This window comes from Meriones unguiculatus, chromosome 2 (assembly GCF_030254825.1).
Source record: "Meriones unguiculatus strain TT.TT164.6M chromosome 2, Bangor_MerUng_6.1, whole genome shotgun sequence".
Classification (NCBI taxonomy): domain Eukaryota; kingdom Metazoa; phylum Chordata; class Mammalia; order Rodentia; family Muridae; genus Meriones; species Meriones unguiculatus.
This window is the reverse complement of record NC_083350.1, coordinates 130,029,117-130,048,612: the sequence shown is the minus strand read 5'-3', so window position 1 is coordinate 130,048,612 and position 19,496 is coordinate 130,029,117. Positions and strand designations below refer to the sequence as shown.

The 19,496-nt window shown below is 40.6% G+C and overlaps 1 protein-coding gene across 2 annotated transcripts in view; it reads left to right on the top strand.

Annotated features, from left to right (window-relative positions):
* Tbk1 (TANK binding kinase 1) overlaps positions 1 to 19,496 on the top strand; it is a 40,661-nt gene that overhangs the window by 11,991 nt on the left and 9,174 nt on the right. For both annotated transcript variants that reach the window (XM_021637854.2, XM_021637855.2), the window contains exons 4-13: positions 1,184 to 1,313; positions 4,243 to 4,424; positions 5,500 to 5,660; positions 9,011 to 9,121; positions 11,126 to 11,305; positions 13,067 to 13,272; positions 14,296 to 14,354; positions 15,270 to 15,361; positions 16,855 to 16,956; positions 18,193 to 18,271. In XM_021637854.2, the coding sequence (XP_021493529.1) occupies positions 1,184 to 1,313; positions 4,243 to 4,424; positions 5,500 to 5,660; positions 9,011 to 9,121; positions 11,126 to 11,305; positions 13,067 to 13,272; positions 14,296 to 14,354; positions 15,270 to 15,361; positions 16,855 to 16,956; positions 18,193 to 18,271 (1,302 nt within the window). The remainder of the gene's footprint in view (positions 1 to 1,183; positions 1,314 to 4,242; positions 4,425 to 5,499; positions 5,661 to 9,010; positions 9,122 to 11,125; positions 11,306 to 13,066; positions 13,273 to 14,295; positions 14,355 to 15,269; positions 15,362 to 16,854; positions 16,957 to 18,192; positions 18,272 to 19,496) is intronic.

Genomic DNA, 19,496 nt, shown 5'->3' with positions numbered 1-19,496 from the left:
AATTATATGTATTTCTCAAATTTTCAGCCATCAGCACATATTGTTATATAAAACAAGACTTTTTTTTGTTTTATATTATTTCTCTTTTCATGACTGCTGAACAGAGAAAAGAAAATACATTAAGGAAGTATTTGGGGTCTGGATTAAAATCGTTTTTAGAAAACCAAAAATTAACACTATATTTTAAGATTAAAAATTTTAGATTTTTAAAGCTGATATATATCATATGATCACTGTTTTATGAGGTTCCTTCTTCCTTATAAAACTGTTATATTGATGACACATTTTAATTAATTGAGATGGAAATGAGCAAACCAGATCTTCTTGAGAGATCTTTCAGTTGTTCTGCCACCCAGTTTTGTTTTGTTTCTTGTTCTGTTTTTCTTAGATTTTGTTTCTAATGTTCACTGTGTATATTTGTATATATGTATGTTACTGGTGCAGGTACCCTTGCAAGCCAGAAGAGATGTCCCCTGGAGTGGACATTTGCAGGCAGTTGTGAGCCCCCTGACATGGGTGACAGAAACTCACTTAGGTCCTCCGGAAGGAAGAGGCAGCCCATGTTCTTAGCCACTGAGCCAGCTCTCCAGCCCCCATTGCTTTGTAAGCCTAGGACTCCATGCCTTGAAGTAAAAGTACTTATTCTAAGCATGAGCTTTATCCTAAACATGTTGTGATGCAAAAGAAACCAAGTGACTTGAACAAAAATAGTAAACACTGCCACCGTGATGTTATGGTTGAAATCTAGCTAGTTTTCACTGGCTTGTCTTCCAGTGAAACTCAACTTTAATTTATATGTAATATGCTCTATCTATATGTGGAGATTTATTTTTTTATTTGTGGTGTATGCTCACATGTGTTCTAGTGTTGGGGGAGAACAGAACAGCCATCCAGTGTGAGTACTGGGAACTGAGCTCAGGTCCTCTGGAAGAGCAGCAGGTGTTTGTAACTGCTGAACTGTCTGTCCAGCTTGTCAGCTTTATTTAGTAGAAATCTGGAGGCTGTTACAGAAACGTAGCTTCTTATTAGTCCCAGGTGAAAGGATTCATAGTGACTTCATCTTTGTAGCAAGTCTGCATTTGAATGAGGTCAGGTAGGTAAGCGCTGCCCTAAAACCAGCTTTGGTTTTGTTGGTTTCCTGTTGATTTTCAACTAGTGACCTTCCTCTTTTTTTTTTTCCCAGACAACAACAAGACATAAAGTACTTATTATGGAATTTTGTCCCTGTGGGAGTTTATACACAGTTCTGGAGGAGCCATCCAATGCCTATGGACTACCAGAATCAGAATTTTTAATTGTTTTACGAGATGTGGGTATGTTTATTTATATGGTTATATATATATATTATTTAATGATACAGAATGAAAAATTAATCTCCTACATTCAGAACAATAGACTTTTATACAATGTTTTTTTAGGAATCACACCAAAAGCACAAGTGTCTAAAGAAACATTAGATAAGTTGGATTTATCGGCATTAAAAACTTACTTCAGGGCTTGAGAGATGGCTCAGCTGTTAAGAGCACTAGCTGCTCTTTTAGAGGAGGTTCAATTCCCAGCACCCACATGGCAGCTCACAACCATCCGTGACTCCAGTCCCAGGGAATCTTATGCCCTTTCTGGCCTCCACAGGCATCAAGCATGCACTTAGTACACAGATATCCATGCATGTAAAATAAAGATTGTAAAACCACAACTTATTTGAGACAATAGCTAAAAAGAGAGCCCACAGAACAGAAAGTATTAGCAGATCACACATAAGATGTGTTGTCCAGACACCCTATCAAAAAGACAGTTTTAAAATTTGTCAAAGGATTTGACCAGACATTTGTCAAAAAGAAAGGTTAGACTGATGTTCAACAAGTATATTAAAGAGTGCTCAAGATCAGTAATTACTAAGGAAATTCTAATGAAATGCCACTTTTACCCTGAAGATAACAAGAACAAGCACTGGCAAGGAAGTGAAGAACTGGATCTGCCATGCATTGCTGCAGGGTCGTAAAGTGGTGCAGTCCTTTAGAGACTAGTTTAACAGTTCCACAAGAAGATAAATATAAAATAACTGTGCGCTGGGCAATTCTGACAGCCATACTAAAGGAGTTAAAATCACATCCACATAAAAATTTATTCACAGTAGTCCAAAAAATCAGAACAACCCGAATAGCAACTGACAAATAGATTAAGATGTTTTATATCCATATAATGGAATATTATTCATTCATGACAAGAAATGAAGCGATGTGTGGTAAGGCAAGTCTGTATCTCCAGCATTTGGGAGGTGGAGGCAGAAGGATCGAGTTCAAGGCCAGTCCACTACCTTGTCTTAAAAAAATACACAGTCTCACACACTTCACTTCTCACATAGTCCATACACACATCACGTATCACATAGTCATACATCACATAGACACATATCATGTATCAGTCACACACCCATCACATAGTCACACACATCACATATCACATAGTCACATCACATAGTCACACACACATCACTTAGACACACACAACACATCACAGAGTCACACATCACAGTCATACACACATCACAGAGTCACACATAACAGAGTCACACATCACAGAGTCACACATCACAGAATCACATACATCACAGAGTCACATATCACAGAATCACATACATCACAGAGTCACACACACCACACACACTGTTCCTGTTGGGGTTTTGCTGCTGTGATAAACAGCAGAAGCAGCCTGGGGAGGAGAGGGGCTGCTTGGCTTATGGTTCCTGGTCACACTGGATCACTGAGGAAAGCCTGAGCAGGAACTGAAACAGAAACTGTGGAGGAACTCTGACTGGCTTGCCCTAGGACTCATTTTCAATTACTTTCTTACCGCCCAGAGCCACCTGCCCCAGGGCGGCACTGCCCACAGTGGACTGGGCCCTTCCACAGTACTCAGCAATCAAGAAAATAGCGCAAGCGTGCTAAAGGCCAATACGATGCATTTACCAGCTGACGTTTCCTCTCCTGTATGACTCTTGTTTGTGTCAAGTTGGCAAAAACTAACCACACATACACACGAGAAATAAATACATTTCTTAACTGAGAAGTTAAAAAGTGAAATCTTGACACATGCTCAAGTGTGGGTGAATCTTAAAAGAATGCAGAATGAAGGAAGTGAGAGGCAGAAGATCACAGTATCATCCCCTTCACAAAAAGATGTAGTCAGTCAGTCCACAAAAAACAAAAAAGCAGGTGAGTGAGTGCACGTGTAATCTGAGCGTGCCTGCTAGTGGCTGTAGGGAGAGCTCCTTTGACCGGGGACATAGTTTTTATTTGGAGTGTGATAAAAATGTTCTGGTGTTAATGGTGACAGTTGTGTAGCTTTATTACAAACTATTGAATGGTGTACTTTTAGAAAATGAGTGGTAAGTTATGTGAAGTGTGTGTGTGCATTCCAGGAATCCTGTTACTTTTTAAAAGGCAAGTGAAATAATACCTTCTTGGACATGAGTCAAGTGTTTGAAGAGGCTGGTGGCTCATGCCTGTGGTCTCAGCTGATGACCTGCCTGTGAGCCCCACAGCTTCACTCCGGCAGCATCGGTGCCTCTGCCCTTCAGAAGAACACAGACCGACTTGTCCTTATGGGGAAGCGGCTCGCACTGTGCCCTCCTGCTGCCTTCATTTTTAAACTGTTTTGTATGTTGAAGCCAGTTTATTTTTTGTGACTTTTTTATCTGAAAGTAAAATACAGATAAAACAAGAGCTGAACATGGTGGCACACAGCTTTAATCCCAGCACTGAGAGGTGGAAGCAGTTGGATCTCTGAGTTCAAGGCCAGCCTGGTCTACAGAATGAATTCCAGGACAGTCAGGACTACACAGAGAAACCCTGTCTTTAAAGAGAGAGAGAGGTGGGGGGGGAGAGGAAAAGAAAACAACAAAAAAGTATAAAGCTGTGGTGAAAGATACTCATCTTTCTGGGATCGTTATCACCAAAAGCATCTCAGGATGTCCTGAGCTTAACACTCTTTTGTTCCATTAGCCTTACAGTTATCAGAGACAGCACACTTCCGTGGCCCATAATTCCTATCTAAACTCCTTCTTGTGGGTGAAACATGAGAATGTGTATACGCACACATGTGCGTGGTGTGTGTGGGTGTTTGTAGAGGGGGGACTCTGAGTTTGAGTGAATGCGAGTGTACCCTGGGCGTGGGTTTGAGGTGCATGTGCAAATGGAGGCCTACCGTGTTGTCAGCCACTCTGTTGTGTTTCCTGTGAAGTGGGAGGAATGAATCACCTCCGAGAGAATGGCATAGTGCACCGTGACATCAAGCCCGGCAACATCATGCGCGTCATAGGGGAGGACGGACAGTCTGTGTACAAGCTCACGGACTTCGGGGCTGCCCGGGAGCTCGAGGACGATGAGCAGTTCGTGTCGCTCTACGGCACAGAAGAGTACTTGGTAAGTCTCACCTTGAGAGCCGGATATGTGTGCTTCGGGTGGAGTTACGGCCACAAGCCTAGAAATACTGTGGAATCCTCAGGACGGGCTCTGTTTTCTGTTCCAGTGAATATGCTGTGTAAGAAGGGGATTAGGAAGTGATTTCTAGGTATACTATCATTTTCTATTGGGCGGTCTCAGAGGTGTCTCAGTTGTGTTGACACAGCTTTGATCACAGCAATTGAGAGGCAGCACTTGAGAGAATGGGTACAAGTTCAAGGCCAACCATGTCTACATAGAACATTCCAGGTCAGCCAGAGCTATAGAATGAAACCCTATCTCAAAACAAATCAACAAAAATCCAGCAGCAAAAATTCTTAGTTTTATAGCTATGTACTAATGGAATGGATTTGTCTTATTTTATGTACATTGCTGTTTTGCCTGCATGCATCTTTATTTTATGTGTATTGGGGTTTTGCCTGTAGGCATATCTATGTGAGGGTGTCAAAAGCCCTGGAACTGGAATTACAGATATTTGTGAACCGCCATGTGGTGCTGAGAATTTGACCAGGGCCTTCTGGAAAAGCAGCCAGTGCCCTTAAGCACTGAGCCCAGTGCAATGGATTTGTATTAAAAGAAAAGGCACCTGAACACTTAAGAAGCGACTGGCCAGGAGAGCCTGCAGTTTGGCTCAGTGCAGTGAGGAGTGGGACAGTTTGCCTTGGTGGGAAGCTGCACAGTGGGAAATTGCTGAAAAGTAGTGTGCCGTCAGTGTTTAGTGTTACTGAGTTTTAAATTTTTATTACACTCACTTATTGGAGAAATGCACGTGGCTATGGCACACCTGTAGAGGTCAGAGGACAGCTTGGGGCAGTCACCTCTCTTCCTTCACCATGTTTGTTCCAAAGGTTGCACTTTGGTCATCAGGCCTGATTACAGGCTTCTTTACCCACTGAGCCTTCTCTCCAGCCCAAAACAGTCTTCAGAGAATGGAAAAGTGAAATTGCTAGAAAGACATGATAGGACTTCTAGCCTTGTTGAGTACTTGTTTTTTAATATATTTAAGTCTTAAACTCATAACAATTTTCTGTTTTAGCATCCGGATATGTATGAGAGAGCAGTGCTAAGAAAAGACCATCAGAAGAAGTACGGGGCCACAGTTGACCTTTGGAGTATCGGAGTAACGTTTTACCACGCAGCTACTGGGTCGCTGCCCTTTAGACCATTTGAGGGGCCTCGAAGGAATAAAGAAGTGATGTAAGTGGTTTCTCCAGCTAAAGTTAGAAATATTTATGTGTATGTATATGTATATATATATATATATACACATGTATTTCTAATATATATGTATATATTATGTATATATATTTATATATATTTATCATATATGTGTGTGTGTGTTTCTGTTTTTGTGTTTTGAGAAGGGCTCTGTGTGGCCTTGGCTGTCCTAGATTCACCTTGTAGACCAGGCTAGCCTCAAACTCACAGAGATACATCTGCCTCTGCCTTCCTGAGTGCTGGGATTACAGGCATTCATCACCATGTCTCACTAAAAACAATTTTCTAATGTATCTCATTTCTCCATATGTTGGATGAAAATTGGCTTTTTCTGATACTTTATGCTACCTGGATTTTACTAAGAATGCAGCCTTCTGAGAATGTTGGCATAGTTTTCCAAATCATGTTTAAAAGTGCAAAGAGTATAAACAGTATCTAGTCTCCAGTCCATTGTCACATGTATACTGTTTCCTGAGTTTGACTCCAGCACATTTCATTTCTTTATTCTACTTTTTGTGCTTGTCAGTTTTCTCCATGCAGCGGAAACAACAACCAGTATGCTTCTGTAGAGAAATAGAACAAATGACATTCAGTTCTTACCTTCCACTAACTGATGTACTATTTTTTAAAAATGACATTTGACAGTAATTTTTCTTCCGTTGTTACAGTTTCCATCCAGAGATAAAGCATTTCTGTAGTGGAGCATAGTATGCATTTTTATTTTCTTTGTATGAGTGTTTTCCTGCATATATGTCTGTGTACCTGGTACCTGCAGAGGCCAGAAGATTGCCCAGAACTGAAGTTAAAGATGGTTGTGAACTGTCATGTCAGTCCTGGGAACTGAGGCCAGGTCCTGTCCAAGATCAGTCAGTGTTCTTAACTACTGAGCCATCCCTCCAGCCACATAGCATTGTATGCATTTATATGCTGCCATATTTTTGGAGAAATGAACAACAATGCACGAAGTCATGAATAGCAAACCAAAAAAAGCAAGAAGAGAAATTTCTGGAATGAAATTTATTATGTGATTCATCTGTACACTGTCAGGGTTTCTGTTGCTGTGAATGATCAAACACCATGACCATCTTGGGGAGGAAAGGGTTTATTTCATCCTACAGCTTATAGCCCATCATTCAGAGAAGTCAGGGCAGGAGTAGGGCAGCAGGAGCTGATGCAGTGGCCATGGAGGAGTGCTGCTTACTGGCTTGCTCCTCAGCCTGCTTTCTTGCTCAGCCTGGTTTCCTAACCATTCAGGACTTACCCACCTAGGGTTGACACTACCCGAAGTGAGCTAGGCCCTCCCTTATTAATCATTAATCACGAAATTGTGTTAAATATTTGCCTGTGGTCCAATCTTAGGGAGAGGCATTTTCTCTATTGAAATTTCCTCCTCCCAGATATATGTAGGTTTGAGTCAAGGTAAACAAACAAACAAACAAAACCCCCGCCCACTCTTCAGAGAAACCAGGTTCAGTTCCCTACACCCTGTCAAGTGGCTCACAACAGCCTATAACATTATCTGCCAGGTATCTGATACCTTCTTCTGGCCTCTGTGGGCACCTGCCCTCATTTGTGTGCGTGCATGTCTAATTAAAATAAAGGTTATTTTTTTTAAAGTTCAGATAGTGTGATGGCTTTTGCTGAAGCTTGAACATTTGCATGTGTGTTAGTGAAATACACCGTGATTATACAGGAAGATGTCCACTAATTGCACTAAGATGTTTGCACTGTCAGCCTGAGCTTGCTTTACAGCAGTGCCCTTTTTATTAAACCTCTTCTTTAGCAAAGGCCAAGGCTCCTTTTGTTTCCTCATTAAATGTAAATTGTATCAGATAGTCACCTGCTTCTGTTTTCATAGATACATTTTTAAAGCAGTAACTACAAGTTTTGCTGCTCTAAAAATGGATATCAAAGTGTGTCACTTGCAAGAAAGGAAACCTGAACCACAAGCCTCCTGGTGGCTCTGCATGATCACTCTGTGGACATGTTACTGGAGTGTGTCGCATCTGTGCAAACACTGATAGTGGATGTCTAATGGTGCATCCTCATAAATGACTGTTTGATTGTCCTGGTGAGTGATTCACTCTTCTCCACCACAGCCGTGTTGCTCCTGCATCACATTTGCACATGATTAAGCTGACATGTAAATCTTATAAAATTTGAAGTTCGTGAAGAATTTATATGTCATAGCAATGCTGTCATGATTCTCTTCACTTCTTTCTTTGCATTAACCTCAATTCTCCATTTATTCCTCTATAATTGGTTTGAACACATGTGAACACTTTATTTTTCATATTAATTTCTTTTTTGTTTGTTTCGTTTTGTTTTTTGAGACAGGGTTTCTCTGTGTAGCTTTGGCTGTCCTGGACTCCCTTAGACCAGGCTGGCTTTGAACTCACAGAGATCCGCCTGCCTCTGCCTCCCTGAGTGCTGAGATTAAAGGCCTGCACTACCATGCCTGGCTGATTTCTTTATTTTAAAACAACTCTTGAGGAAGAAATTATGGCTACCTCCATGGAAGAAGCAGCAGTCTGTATCTGTTGGTTTACTGATTGAGTCTAGTTTTAAAAATATACATTGATTTGCTCAGAGCATGTTTGCTTAGATGATAAACTAAAAATGATCAGACAGAAACACTGTCCTTTGGCTGACCTAAGATACTGCCGATTAATGCTGAATGCTTTCATGCAGGTTCTTAAAGGAAAGATCCCATTTGAGACGTAGAGCCCTCCTGCCTGACTTGCTGCATACATCCCCACTGTTCCCTGCTTCCCAGCCAGCCTGGCTTCTGCTCATGTTTTTATATCACACTTATCATTTGGCTTATCATTTTAGAGCATCTATTCCTACTGTGTGTGTGCTTTTAGAATGTGCAAAGGATTTTCTGATACTGTGCTGTGTATAGTTTTAGCTCCTTCCTTTTTAAAAGAATAATTCTATGGCTCATTTTGTAGTATCTTTTGGTCTGCTTGACTGTGCCTTTGGATGGTAAAAAGGATGAGGTGCTATTTGTAGTCTAGATATACTCAGTGATGTGCCCCAATTTTTTCAGACAGAAAACTTAGTGTTTTTGTTGTAAACATCAAGATGCTTTTCATGGCACTCTGGGTGCCCAAATGAAAATTAATTATGGCATATAGATAGTATCCTTATATCTGCCGTTCCACTTTAGTCAGCCAGATTCAACATGTCTTGATTGTTTGTAGCCATCAGTCACAAAGTTTGCTCTAGTAGATGACTGTAGGTGCAACTGAGGAAAAACTTAGAGTCCAATAATAGTCTGTGCAGTAATGGCCTACTCATCTTATTCTGCTGTTGTTTCTCCCAAGGTATAAAATAATCACTGGAAAGCCTTCTGGTGCAATATCTGGAGTACAGAAAGCAGAAAATGGACCAATTGACTGGAGTGCAGACATGCCTGTGTCTTGTAGTCTTTCTCAGTAAGTATGGGTACCTAATTCTTAACCTTTGGCGCCAGTGTTCAAACTTGTGTTCGAAAAATCACGGATACCTTCAAATATCTAAGTGTATTTTCAGGGCTGTCAGTTTGTTGTTTGTTGTTGTTTCTGTCAGTTTTGTGATCCGAGATTTTCTCTGTAGCCCAGGCTAGCCTTGGACTTAGTATGTAGCCCAGACTGATAACTCTTCTGCCTCTAACTCCCACAAGCTGGGATGACAGGCATGGACCATCACCACTGGCTTTTTAGTTTAGTTTTATTTTTACTAAATTGAACCATGTGATGTTTTGTGTTTGGTGTGGTGTAAATACTCTGAGCTTTAGGGATAATTTCCTGAGGATATAGGGCATGTGTTCTTAAGGCTGGTTCTCATGGGTCTTAAAATTCTTTTCAATGTAGGAATCATGCTAAGGACTTTTATTTTGACTGTCATACTGATGGACCACAAATAGTGGTGTAACTAGGAATAAGGTTTTTTTAAATTGTACTTATAAAAAATAAGCATTACCAAGTTTAATATTCTCCTTATTTAAAAAAAAATATTCAGTTTGTTCAAAGAAAAAAAAAAAAAAGCATTTCTAGGCCCAGCACAGTGACACACACCTTTAATCTCAGAATTTGGGAGACAGAGGCAGGCAGAGCTCTCTGAGTTTGGTACCAGTCTGTTATATATAGTAAGTTCCAGAAAAGCCAGAGCCACACAAGATGAGAGCATGTCAAAAAAAAAAAAAAAAAAAAAAAGAAAGAAAGAAAGAAAGAAGCATTCCTAGTACTTTCTCCAGCATTTCAAATATTTGCAGGTTTGTTCTTTATTTAGCAGCCATAAGTCTAAAAATTTTATTGTCAGATTATCACAAAGAAAGAAAAGCCAAGTGGTAGTTCATGCCTTTGACCCCAGAATTTGGAAGAACTGTGGGTTTGAGGCCAGCCTGGGCAATATAATGAGTTTCAGGATAGCCTGAACTACAGAAAGAGACCCTATCTCAACCCACTTCCTCACTCCCCCAGGGGAAAAAAAAGTTTCATTTTTTACTGTTTTAGACAGTTTGTGGTGTAAACTTTCTGACGTATCTTACATGAGTTTCTGGTTCTGACCAGCTGATCTCACCTGGGTAGGCCTTCATGTCCATGATGGTTTTGGGAAAGTGAGGGTGTCTGAGAGGAGAGAACCAAAGGCAGTAATGCATAGCAGGTCAGATAACATGCTGCAATTCTTAATTCATTGGCAGGGGTATCAGGTGAAGGTAATCTAGTTTTCTAGAAAGTTGTCTATCTTAATTTTTTAAAAAAATATAAAAATGCAAGTTGAGCATTGAAGATGCTGTGATGTTCATAACTTGTTGAATGCTGATATGATACCATAAACAGAAAATTCCGCACATTACCCCATGTGTAACCAGAATGTGGACTCACTAAAAAGACTAAAATCCTCCAAGCCATGTTTATTTGAATATATGAAAATAAATTTTGCATTTGGACCTGGATCCAATCCCCATGATAATCACATATGTACAAATACCTCGAAATCTTTTTAAAAATTCTAAAACTCAAACATTTCTAGTTCAAAACTTTTTAGATAGAGGATTTGCAGCCTGTGAAAATAATAGTGATTTATCTTAATCACTGTTCTGTTGCTATAAAGAGACACCATGACCAAGGCAACACTTATAAAAAAAGCATTTACCTGGGGGCAGGCTTATAGTTTCAGAGGGTGAGACCATTATCATTGTGGCAGGAGAATGCTGGAAAAGGAATGAAAAGCTGAGAGAGAGAGAGACAGAGAGAGCAAAACAACACCTAATTTTTTCAGGAAGTGCCGTTCCATGGTAACTAAGCATTCAAATAGATGAGCCTGTGGGGGCTGTTCTTACTCAAACCACCACACAATTCCTTTGTTTTTGTTGTTGTTTGTTTTGTTTTGTTGTAGATATTATGGCTTTGCACTATGACACTCTCTCTTAAGAAGCTTTTTAAATACTATTTTAGGGGTCTTCAAGCACTGCTTACCCCAGTTCTTGCGAACATCCTTGAAGCTGATCAGGAAAAGTGCTGGGGTTTTGACCAGTTCTTTGCAGAGACTAGTGATGTACTTCACCGAATGATAATCCACGTTTTCTCACTACAGCAGATGACAGCACATAAGATTTACATTCATAGCTACAATACGTAAGTACCTCTGTGTTCTTCTCCTGTCTGTGACTGTATAATGTAATAAGCCTCTCCTAAACCAGGAGAGCAAACAAAAAAGATGCCTTGCCTTCACCAGCAGCACCCATGTCACTTATCGGAACTAAAAAGGATTAATTTTTTTAAATGTATAGGTAAGAAAGTTCCTTTGTACTTTTGTTTGACAGAGCTAATTCTATGACTTTTTTAGGTGCCATGTACTGATTAAACTGAGCTGTTTTATTGAAGCTGTTGCCCTCCTTAAAATCAAAAGCCTAACTCTTAAGTATAGTAGATTTCCAAATTTAGTATAGTTTCATTTGCATAGTTAGCAGGAAAAACTTTATGGATACTCAAGAAATATTCGACATCTATTTTGCATAAAGGAAAACACACCATGCAAATTTTTAAAAATGTTATGTAATAAGACTGCATATAACTAAATACACACCTACATGTCAACCTGGGAGGAGTTATATGGATTGTGTCAAAGTAAATATACTTAGTGGTGGCAGTTATTATGTTGCAAGGTGCTTCCCTTGAGGAAATTGGGTAGAGAGCATTTGCCTGGTTATTTCTTACAACTGCTTGTAAATTATCATGAATGAAGAAGCTTTTTGTGGGAGATAGGGTCAGGAAGATCACAAGTTTAAAGCCAACCTGGCCCACAAAGAGCGTTCTAGGCCAGCTAGTGCTGTATAGGCCTCAAAAAACAACCGCTCCCTCCAAAAAATGAAGAATCAGATTCATTCTTTGTATCTCAATCTGTTTGACAACATATAACCGTTTTAATACCTCATAAAATTCATGAAAAGGGGCCTGAAGTGTTGGCTCCGTGGTCAAGAGCACAGAAGAGGACCCAGGTTTGATTCTCAGCACCCACATGGTGCTATAACACAATTGTCTTTAACTCTCAATTCCAGGGGATTTGATGCCCTCATCTGGCCTTTGCTGGTGTACCAGACATGCATGTGGTATGCAAACATATATGTAGAAAAAGCACCCATACACATACAGAAAAAATAAATCTGTTTCTAAAAAGTTGGTGTTTTATTTGTTTTTCATTCATGAAAAGGGGAGTGAGGTCTAGCTAGCTTAGGGAAAGTGTCTGTTGAGTGTGCTTAAAGTCCTGACTTCAGACACAAGCACCAAAAACTGGAAAGAAAAAAAGACACAGTTTAGATAACATATTTAGATATTAATAATCCAGTAATTAGATCTAATACAAGATAAGCAAAATGTAAACGTAGCAATACTAATATAACCTCAGATGATTTTTATCACATTTGGGTTCTTTATAGCCTGAGTCAGCTGGCGCCATTGTTATGTATTGGACATCCATTTGAGCTTAAAGTAGCCATCGGAGCCTGAGCCAGTCAGAGCAGCAGCCTGAGGTAGAGCCGTGTCACGTTGCTGGCTTTCTTGGATTTTGTGACTCTCTTCACGGGGAATTTACTTTTTCTTCTAAAACCTCATTTTGAAAACACTCTAATTTCTTAGTGTATTTAACACAAGTCTTATAGTTGTATTTCAGGTCCTGTTTTTGGCTCTTTGCATGTTTAGGTCACCTGACCTTCAACATAAAGATAGACAGGGTCAGGTAATAAGGAATTCTCACTTCTGCCGTTTTAGAGTCCGTCTTAACAAGGCAGTGTTCTCAGAACCTTCCCTGTCTCACGGTGAGTGGTTGCTGCAGCGTCCGGGTCTTCCCTCCAGTTCTAGCCAACGTTCTATTGTCCTTTCTTAAACTTCCCCACACAGTGCTGCTGTATTCCATGAGCTGGTCTACAAACAAACCAAAATTAGTTCTTCAAATCAAGAACTCATCTATGAAGGACGACGCTTAGTCCTAGAACTCGGAAGACTAGCCCAGCATTTCCCCAAAACCACAGAGGAAAATCCTATCTTTGTCATAAGCCGGGAACCCTTACCTACCTTATCTATCTTAGGATTGAAATATGAAAAAAGTAAGTTGTGATTTTTTTTTGTCACGTTTTAAATGACCATTAAAAAACATTTGTCATCGTAAAACTGATGTTCAGTTTAATAAAGTTGACATTGATCTTAATGTAAAACTTTCTAAAAGAGTTAAAATTTCATAAATTTGTTTATAAAGATTACAAAGTTGAAAGGTGTCATGATTTTCTTCAATATTTTGTTTTATGAAGTGATGGTTTATCATGTTTTCCTGTAACTTCTTTTAGTGTTTTGATAACTCCCAAAATAACATTGCTATCATAAATTTCAGCAAATATTTGTTTTAGCTAGTATATATATAAGACATTCTGTCATCCTTCAGAATTTAAGAAAAAAAAATAGATCTACATCTTTGAAATTATCTAAATTATTTGTCCTACTGGTGGGGGGAAAAAAAGAGTTCCCCAGAATTTTGCATCCACTTGAGACTTCAATATTAAATACAGATTGAAAGACAAGTATGGAGTTCATTTCGTTAAATATGTTTAACAACAATAACAAAAAAAACAAAAGAGGCTGGCGAGACAGCTCCTGGGTGAAGTTGCTGATCACGAAAGCCTAGCACCTGAGTTCAGTCTCAGAGCCCACGTGGAAGCCCCTGTGGCACTGCATACACCACTGTATGCAGTACGGTTCTCTGGGTCCTGAATTATGCTGTAGCATAAGTACATGAAAACAGTTAACTAGCTGGTACGGGAATGAGCTGGCTGGCCTGCAGTCGCTGGGTTCTGCCAGTGTCCACCCCGTCAGTGCCAGGATCCCGGGCCCAGGCAGCTGCTGCAGGCCCAGCGCCTCGCACAGGTGCTGCGTCTGATGCCGGCCCTCCCGCACTAGTGCACATCCGGCACTCCTGCCATCTCCCAGCTGTCGTATTGCTGGTGCTAGGGAAAGTGCCTGAGCGAGCGAGCGCTCACGACTGTGTAATGTAGACATCCTGCATGCCATATACAAAATAAAGTCATTTGTCCAAACCTTTCCCTTCCTAACTTCACATCTTTACCTTTGTATTTCAGTTTCCCTACCCAAAGTACATCCACGTTATGATTTAGATGGTGATGCTAGCATGGCCAAGGTTAGTATCTTACTGAACTTTCAGTAAGTGAAGTAATAAATGTATCGTGTGTCCATGCATGACTTAGGAACATATTAAAGTATTACCCATTCCAAGAGTTTTATATTTTCTTTTCTTTTTTTTTTTAAGATTTATTTTTATTCATATAGCATTCTGCCTGCATGTACACCTGCATACCAGAAGAGGGCACCAGATCTCATTATAGATGGTTGTGAGCTACCATGTGGTTGCTGGGAATTGAACTCAGAACCTCTGTAAGAGCAGCCAGTGCTCTTAACCTCTTAGCCATTTCTCCAGCCCTTTCTTTTCTTTTCTTGAACTCAGTAAAAGGGATACTCTCTGTTGTTGAAACATGTTTATATAATGATAAGAATTGAAATGTTTATTTTACTTACATCTGTCTAGCCTTTTAAAAAAAGATTGATTTATTATGTATACGGTGTTCTGTCTGCAAGTATACCTGCACACCAGAAGAGGGCACCAGATCTCATTATAGATGGTTGTGAGCCACCATGTAGTTGCTGGGAATTGAACTCAGAACCTCTGTAAGAGCAGCCAGTGCTCTTAACCTCTTAGCCATTTCTTCAGCTCCATCTGTCTAGCTTTTAGACATTGGTAATTTATTTATCTGATGAAAATATGAAAGCCTGGGCTAGCGAGATTACTTAGAGGTTAAGTACACTGGATGCTCTTCCAAAGGTCCTGAGTTCAATTCCCAGCAACCATATGGTGGCTGACAACCATCTATAGTGATATCTGGTGCCTTCTTCTGGTATACAGGTACACATGCAGGCAGAATGCTGTACAAATAATAAATAAATACACCTTAAAGAAAATATGAAATCCTGAATGCTTTTGTGTAAAGGTTCTCTTACTTTGTCCACTGTCAGCAGCAAATACTTTCTTTTTCACCAGGCAGTGACGGGGGTTGTATGCTACGCCTGTAGAATTGCCAGTACACTGCTGCTCTACCAAGAGTTAATGCGAAAGGGGGTACGATGGGTGATGTAAGTAATACACGGCAATCTGAAAAGCAGGGTGCACAATGAACAAGTGATTGGAACCCACATTTTTTAGTCCCACCACTGAGAAGACAGAGACGAGCTAGTCCCTCAGCCAACCAGCCTGCTTGGCAAATCCCAGGTCTCAGAGAAAGACCCTTCTGAAAAAAGAAAAGTGGTTGACACTAGAGGAAAGACACTGGTGGCTGACTCATGGCCTCCACCTCACCCCCTCCCATACACACACAAGATGTATATGGTTTGGGTCGTTTTTTAAAATCTTTTTATGAAGGTCATCTGTCCATCTGGTAAGAGCAAATGGATCTCCTTCAAGAACCACGCTACTGTTGGACACATCATGTGTTGGTTGTGCATTCTGCAGACCTACCATGTGACCTTGATGTGAAAGGCCCCCGGAGAATGCTTTCCTGGGCTCCCCTCAGTGCAGTTTCTGGGGGTCTAACACTTGTGACAGTCCACATATGTTGACACTGACATGTTTGCACTTTGTGTCATTCTGATTCCTAGCTCTCGGTTTTTGATCCTGGAGCCCACCGTGTAGCCCAGGCAGGTCTTAAATTCATGATCTTCCTGCCTCCACGTCCCAGGTGCTAGGACACAGGCATTTCCCACCTTTCCTGTGGCTAGCAGGTGTCCAACAAACCACACGGCCTGTGCTCGTAACGACTTTCATGTGGTCACCGGCTGTCACGAGCAGCTTAGTGCTGGGACAGCTTAGCGTGGAGGTTGGTTCCTGGCGTGCGTCTCGAAGAGATTAAACGTGCCAGATACAAACGGCATTTGTTTCCCTGTCGATGGTCAGTGGGTCAGTGGTTTTGATTATTTCTGCTTACTGTACTGTAAGTTTTAAGAAAATTTTTGTGTAACCCTCAGTATCAGGTTTTCTTGCCTGGGTGTTAGGCTTTCTTGGCCACATGGGATGTCCTCTTTATCTGTTATTTTTTTTATCACCCTGAAAGTAATTTATAGGCCAAAAAAAAAAAAAAAAAAAAAACAAAACAGTTTAGACCTTGTTTGCTGATCACTGTTGTAGTCCAGAGGTCCTTTCATTATGTGTTCATGTGTCAGCCTCTTTCAGAGGTCACACATGTGCCACAAGCAGCAAAATTAACTTAATGACACAACTCTTACATGACCGTTGTGTGATTAGTGGTTAGTGTGTGATCCTTAATGTAATTTTAATGCCTTGGGTTTCTAAACTTTAACCTAATTAGTGATAGTCTGTGAAGTATAAATGCCCCAGATGTGAGTCATAAGAAAAACTGTTCAATTGAGCCCACCCTGAGAATATGACACAGAAATGTTTTTAATAGGACCCTAAAATTTTTGACATTTAAAATTTATGAAATGGTAAGCCCAGATAGCTCGGTTGGTAGAACATCATAAAATTTATGAAATATGTTTAAAGTAGAATTTTGTAATACTTAACGATAGTCCACAAATAGTCCTTCAACTAAGGGGATGCCATTGCTTTTCAGTGAATTAGTTAAAGATGATTTCAATGAAACTGTCCACAAGAAGACAGAAGTGGTGATCACATTGGAGTTCTGCATCAGAAACATTGAAAAGACTGTGAAAGTGTGAGTAAATACGTCCTGGCGGGAACAGGGTAACTGTTCAGCACTAAGCTTCTGTTTTAATTATCTTTTATCACAGCAGGGCACGGTGCAGGGCTGGACCCTGGTGCAGCCTGGCTGAGTGGCTGCCTCATGCCACACACGAGAACACCGGTTTCTCATAAGGGATTAGCACCGTCACTGATGGCATTTCCCCACCTTTCCTGAGTGACAGGCAGTGGAGTAGGACCACCCCTTACCTATCTTGGAGTTGGATGGGAAATAGAAGCAGCTTCTGGAGCAGCCCCTTGATGGGATTTTTGGATTTTAGGAACAGCATCTTTAGGGGTCTCTGAGATGGCTGAGCGGGTAAATGTGCCTACTGAACCAGCATGGTGACCTGAGTGCTAGCTCCAGAACCCACAAAAGGCTGAAGGAGAGAGCCAGCCCTCTGCATGCACCAGGACATATGTGGTCCAGCTCCATGCACAGACACACAACCTTAATAAGTTAAAAAAAAGTTACAGATTTTCCATTCTTAACTGTTCTTCTCTTTGTAACAATGATAACTTAAATGGTGTTTTAGGATACACTATTTGTACTGCAGGGAAATATAATTAAATTTAGTCAATATGTATAACTACAGTATACATTAAAAATTACATATATAACTTTACCAGTATCCCAGCATAACTTGATTCGAAATTAACTTGCCATCTCTATTTTATCCTAATCTGTGCATTTATAATGGATGTACAATATGTACAGATTCCCAGTACATCAATTCCCAGACTCCCCGAACAAGCTCAGACAGAACCAAAGCATGAGACCTAAGCCCTGCAGTTGCTGGACAGTTCATCCCACGACTAAGATCACTGCTAAGTAACCATGCAGTGGGTAACGTTACAGTGTGGCTCTGTATTAGAAAGGGCCTGCCTGTCTCAGGCTGGGAAGAGGGACTGCGTGTGACTTCATCAGACTACTCAGAATGGCTTGCCGCTTAACACGGGAAATGCTTGTAGGATTTCCCACGAAGTACTCTCTGAACACCCTTAACCACCAGCACCCGCAACCTCTAAAGTAGAAATCACAGATAGAGGGGTAGCAACTGTGTGGGAAGGCAGCAAAGATTTCTCAGAATCTGTTGGCATAGAGACTTGAATAAAATTTTTATTAAGTGAATATGACAATAAATTTCATGAACTCTGAAAAAAACCTGTATTTTTCATTTGTTCTCTGTGATGTACTTTTTTCATACAGATATGAAAAGTTGATGAAGATCAACCTAGAAGCAGCAGAGTTGGGTGAAATTTCAGACATACATACCAAACTGTTGAGAGTAAGTACTGGGAAATCCTGAGAGCTACAGGGCCGGGGTCTGCTCCCCTGCTGCTGAGAGCTAGCGTAAGCCTCCCGAGAGCAGAGAGCAGCGCTATCGCTGAAGCTCTGTGGAAAAGGGTTACCTTTCCCCATATCTTAGTCTATTTATAGTCTTTTTTTCTTCTTCTATGCAAGATGTTTATTAGATGGGTATGGAGGGAAGGGGGGAGCAGGACATGATGAGAGGGAGAAAAGGGAAGGGGTGTCCCGAGAGAGTGAGAGAGACCTATTTATATTCTTAAATACACACATACACACACACCATTTCCGCCATACAGCTTTTTTTACTAGTTTTCTGTATTTTTAACACAAGTGTGTATCTTGTCTCTGTTACCTCCCACTCCACAATTTCTGCATTTTTGTTTGTTTGCTTTGTTTTTAATCCTTGATGCTTTGTGGTAATAAAGGACATTTATAATGTGCCTCTTTAACATGCAGTCAATTGTAAGTGCTTACACTGGCTCAGAAATAACTGCAAATCCAAAAATATCAGATATCTTAAAGAAAAGGAGCTGGGCATGGTGACACACGTCTGTGATCCCAGCTCTCAGGGAGGCAGAGGCAGGCAGATTTCTGTGAGTTCAAGGCCAGCCTGGTCTACAAAGTGACAGCCAAGGCTACAACAGTGAAACCCTGTCTAAAAAAAAAAAAAAAAAAACTAAAGAAAGAAAGAGAAAAGGATTTGTAATCCTAGGGATCCTCAGGCAGTGAATTATTTCTGTAACTAGGAAAGGCAGTAAGGATAAGTTTGCTGAACACAAAATAGGAGGTCTGAATGGATTACTCATTAGAGCAGAAGTCCACATAGTTAGGTACTGAGAGCTGATTGCTACTACCTGGCTTCCTGTTTACCCAGAGGCTCCTGATGGCTACATAAGAGCCTTGAAAAAGACTTACACTATTTTTAAATTATATGTATATGTGTGCTGCTATGTGCATGTATGTGCAGGTGTCCACGCCTTGAATCTCCCTGGAGCTGGAACTACAGGCAGTTTTGAACCACCTGATGTAGGTGCTGAGAATTGAACTCTGGTCCTCTGGAAGAACAATTAGCCCTCTTTAACCACTGAGCCAAATCTCCAGCTGTCATAAGGCCTTTATTAGTTCTTTGCATTTTTGGTTTCTCTCTCTGAAAAATGGCAGCTTCTTTATCTAAATCTTATGGGTTGTTGTAGCAGTTAAAT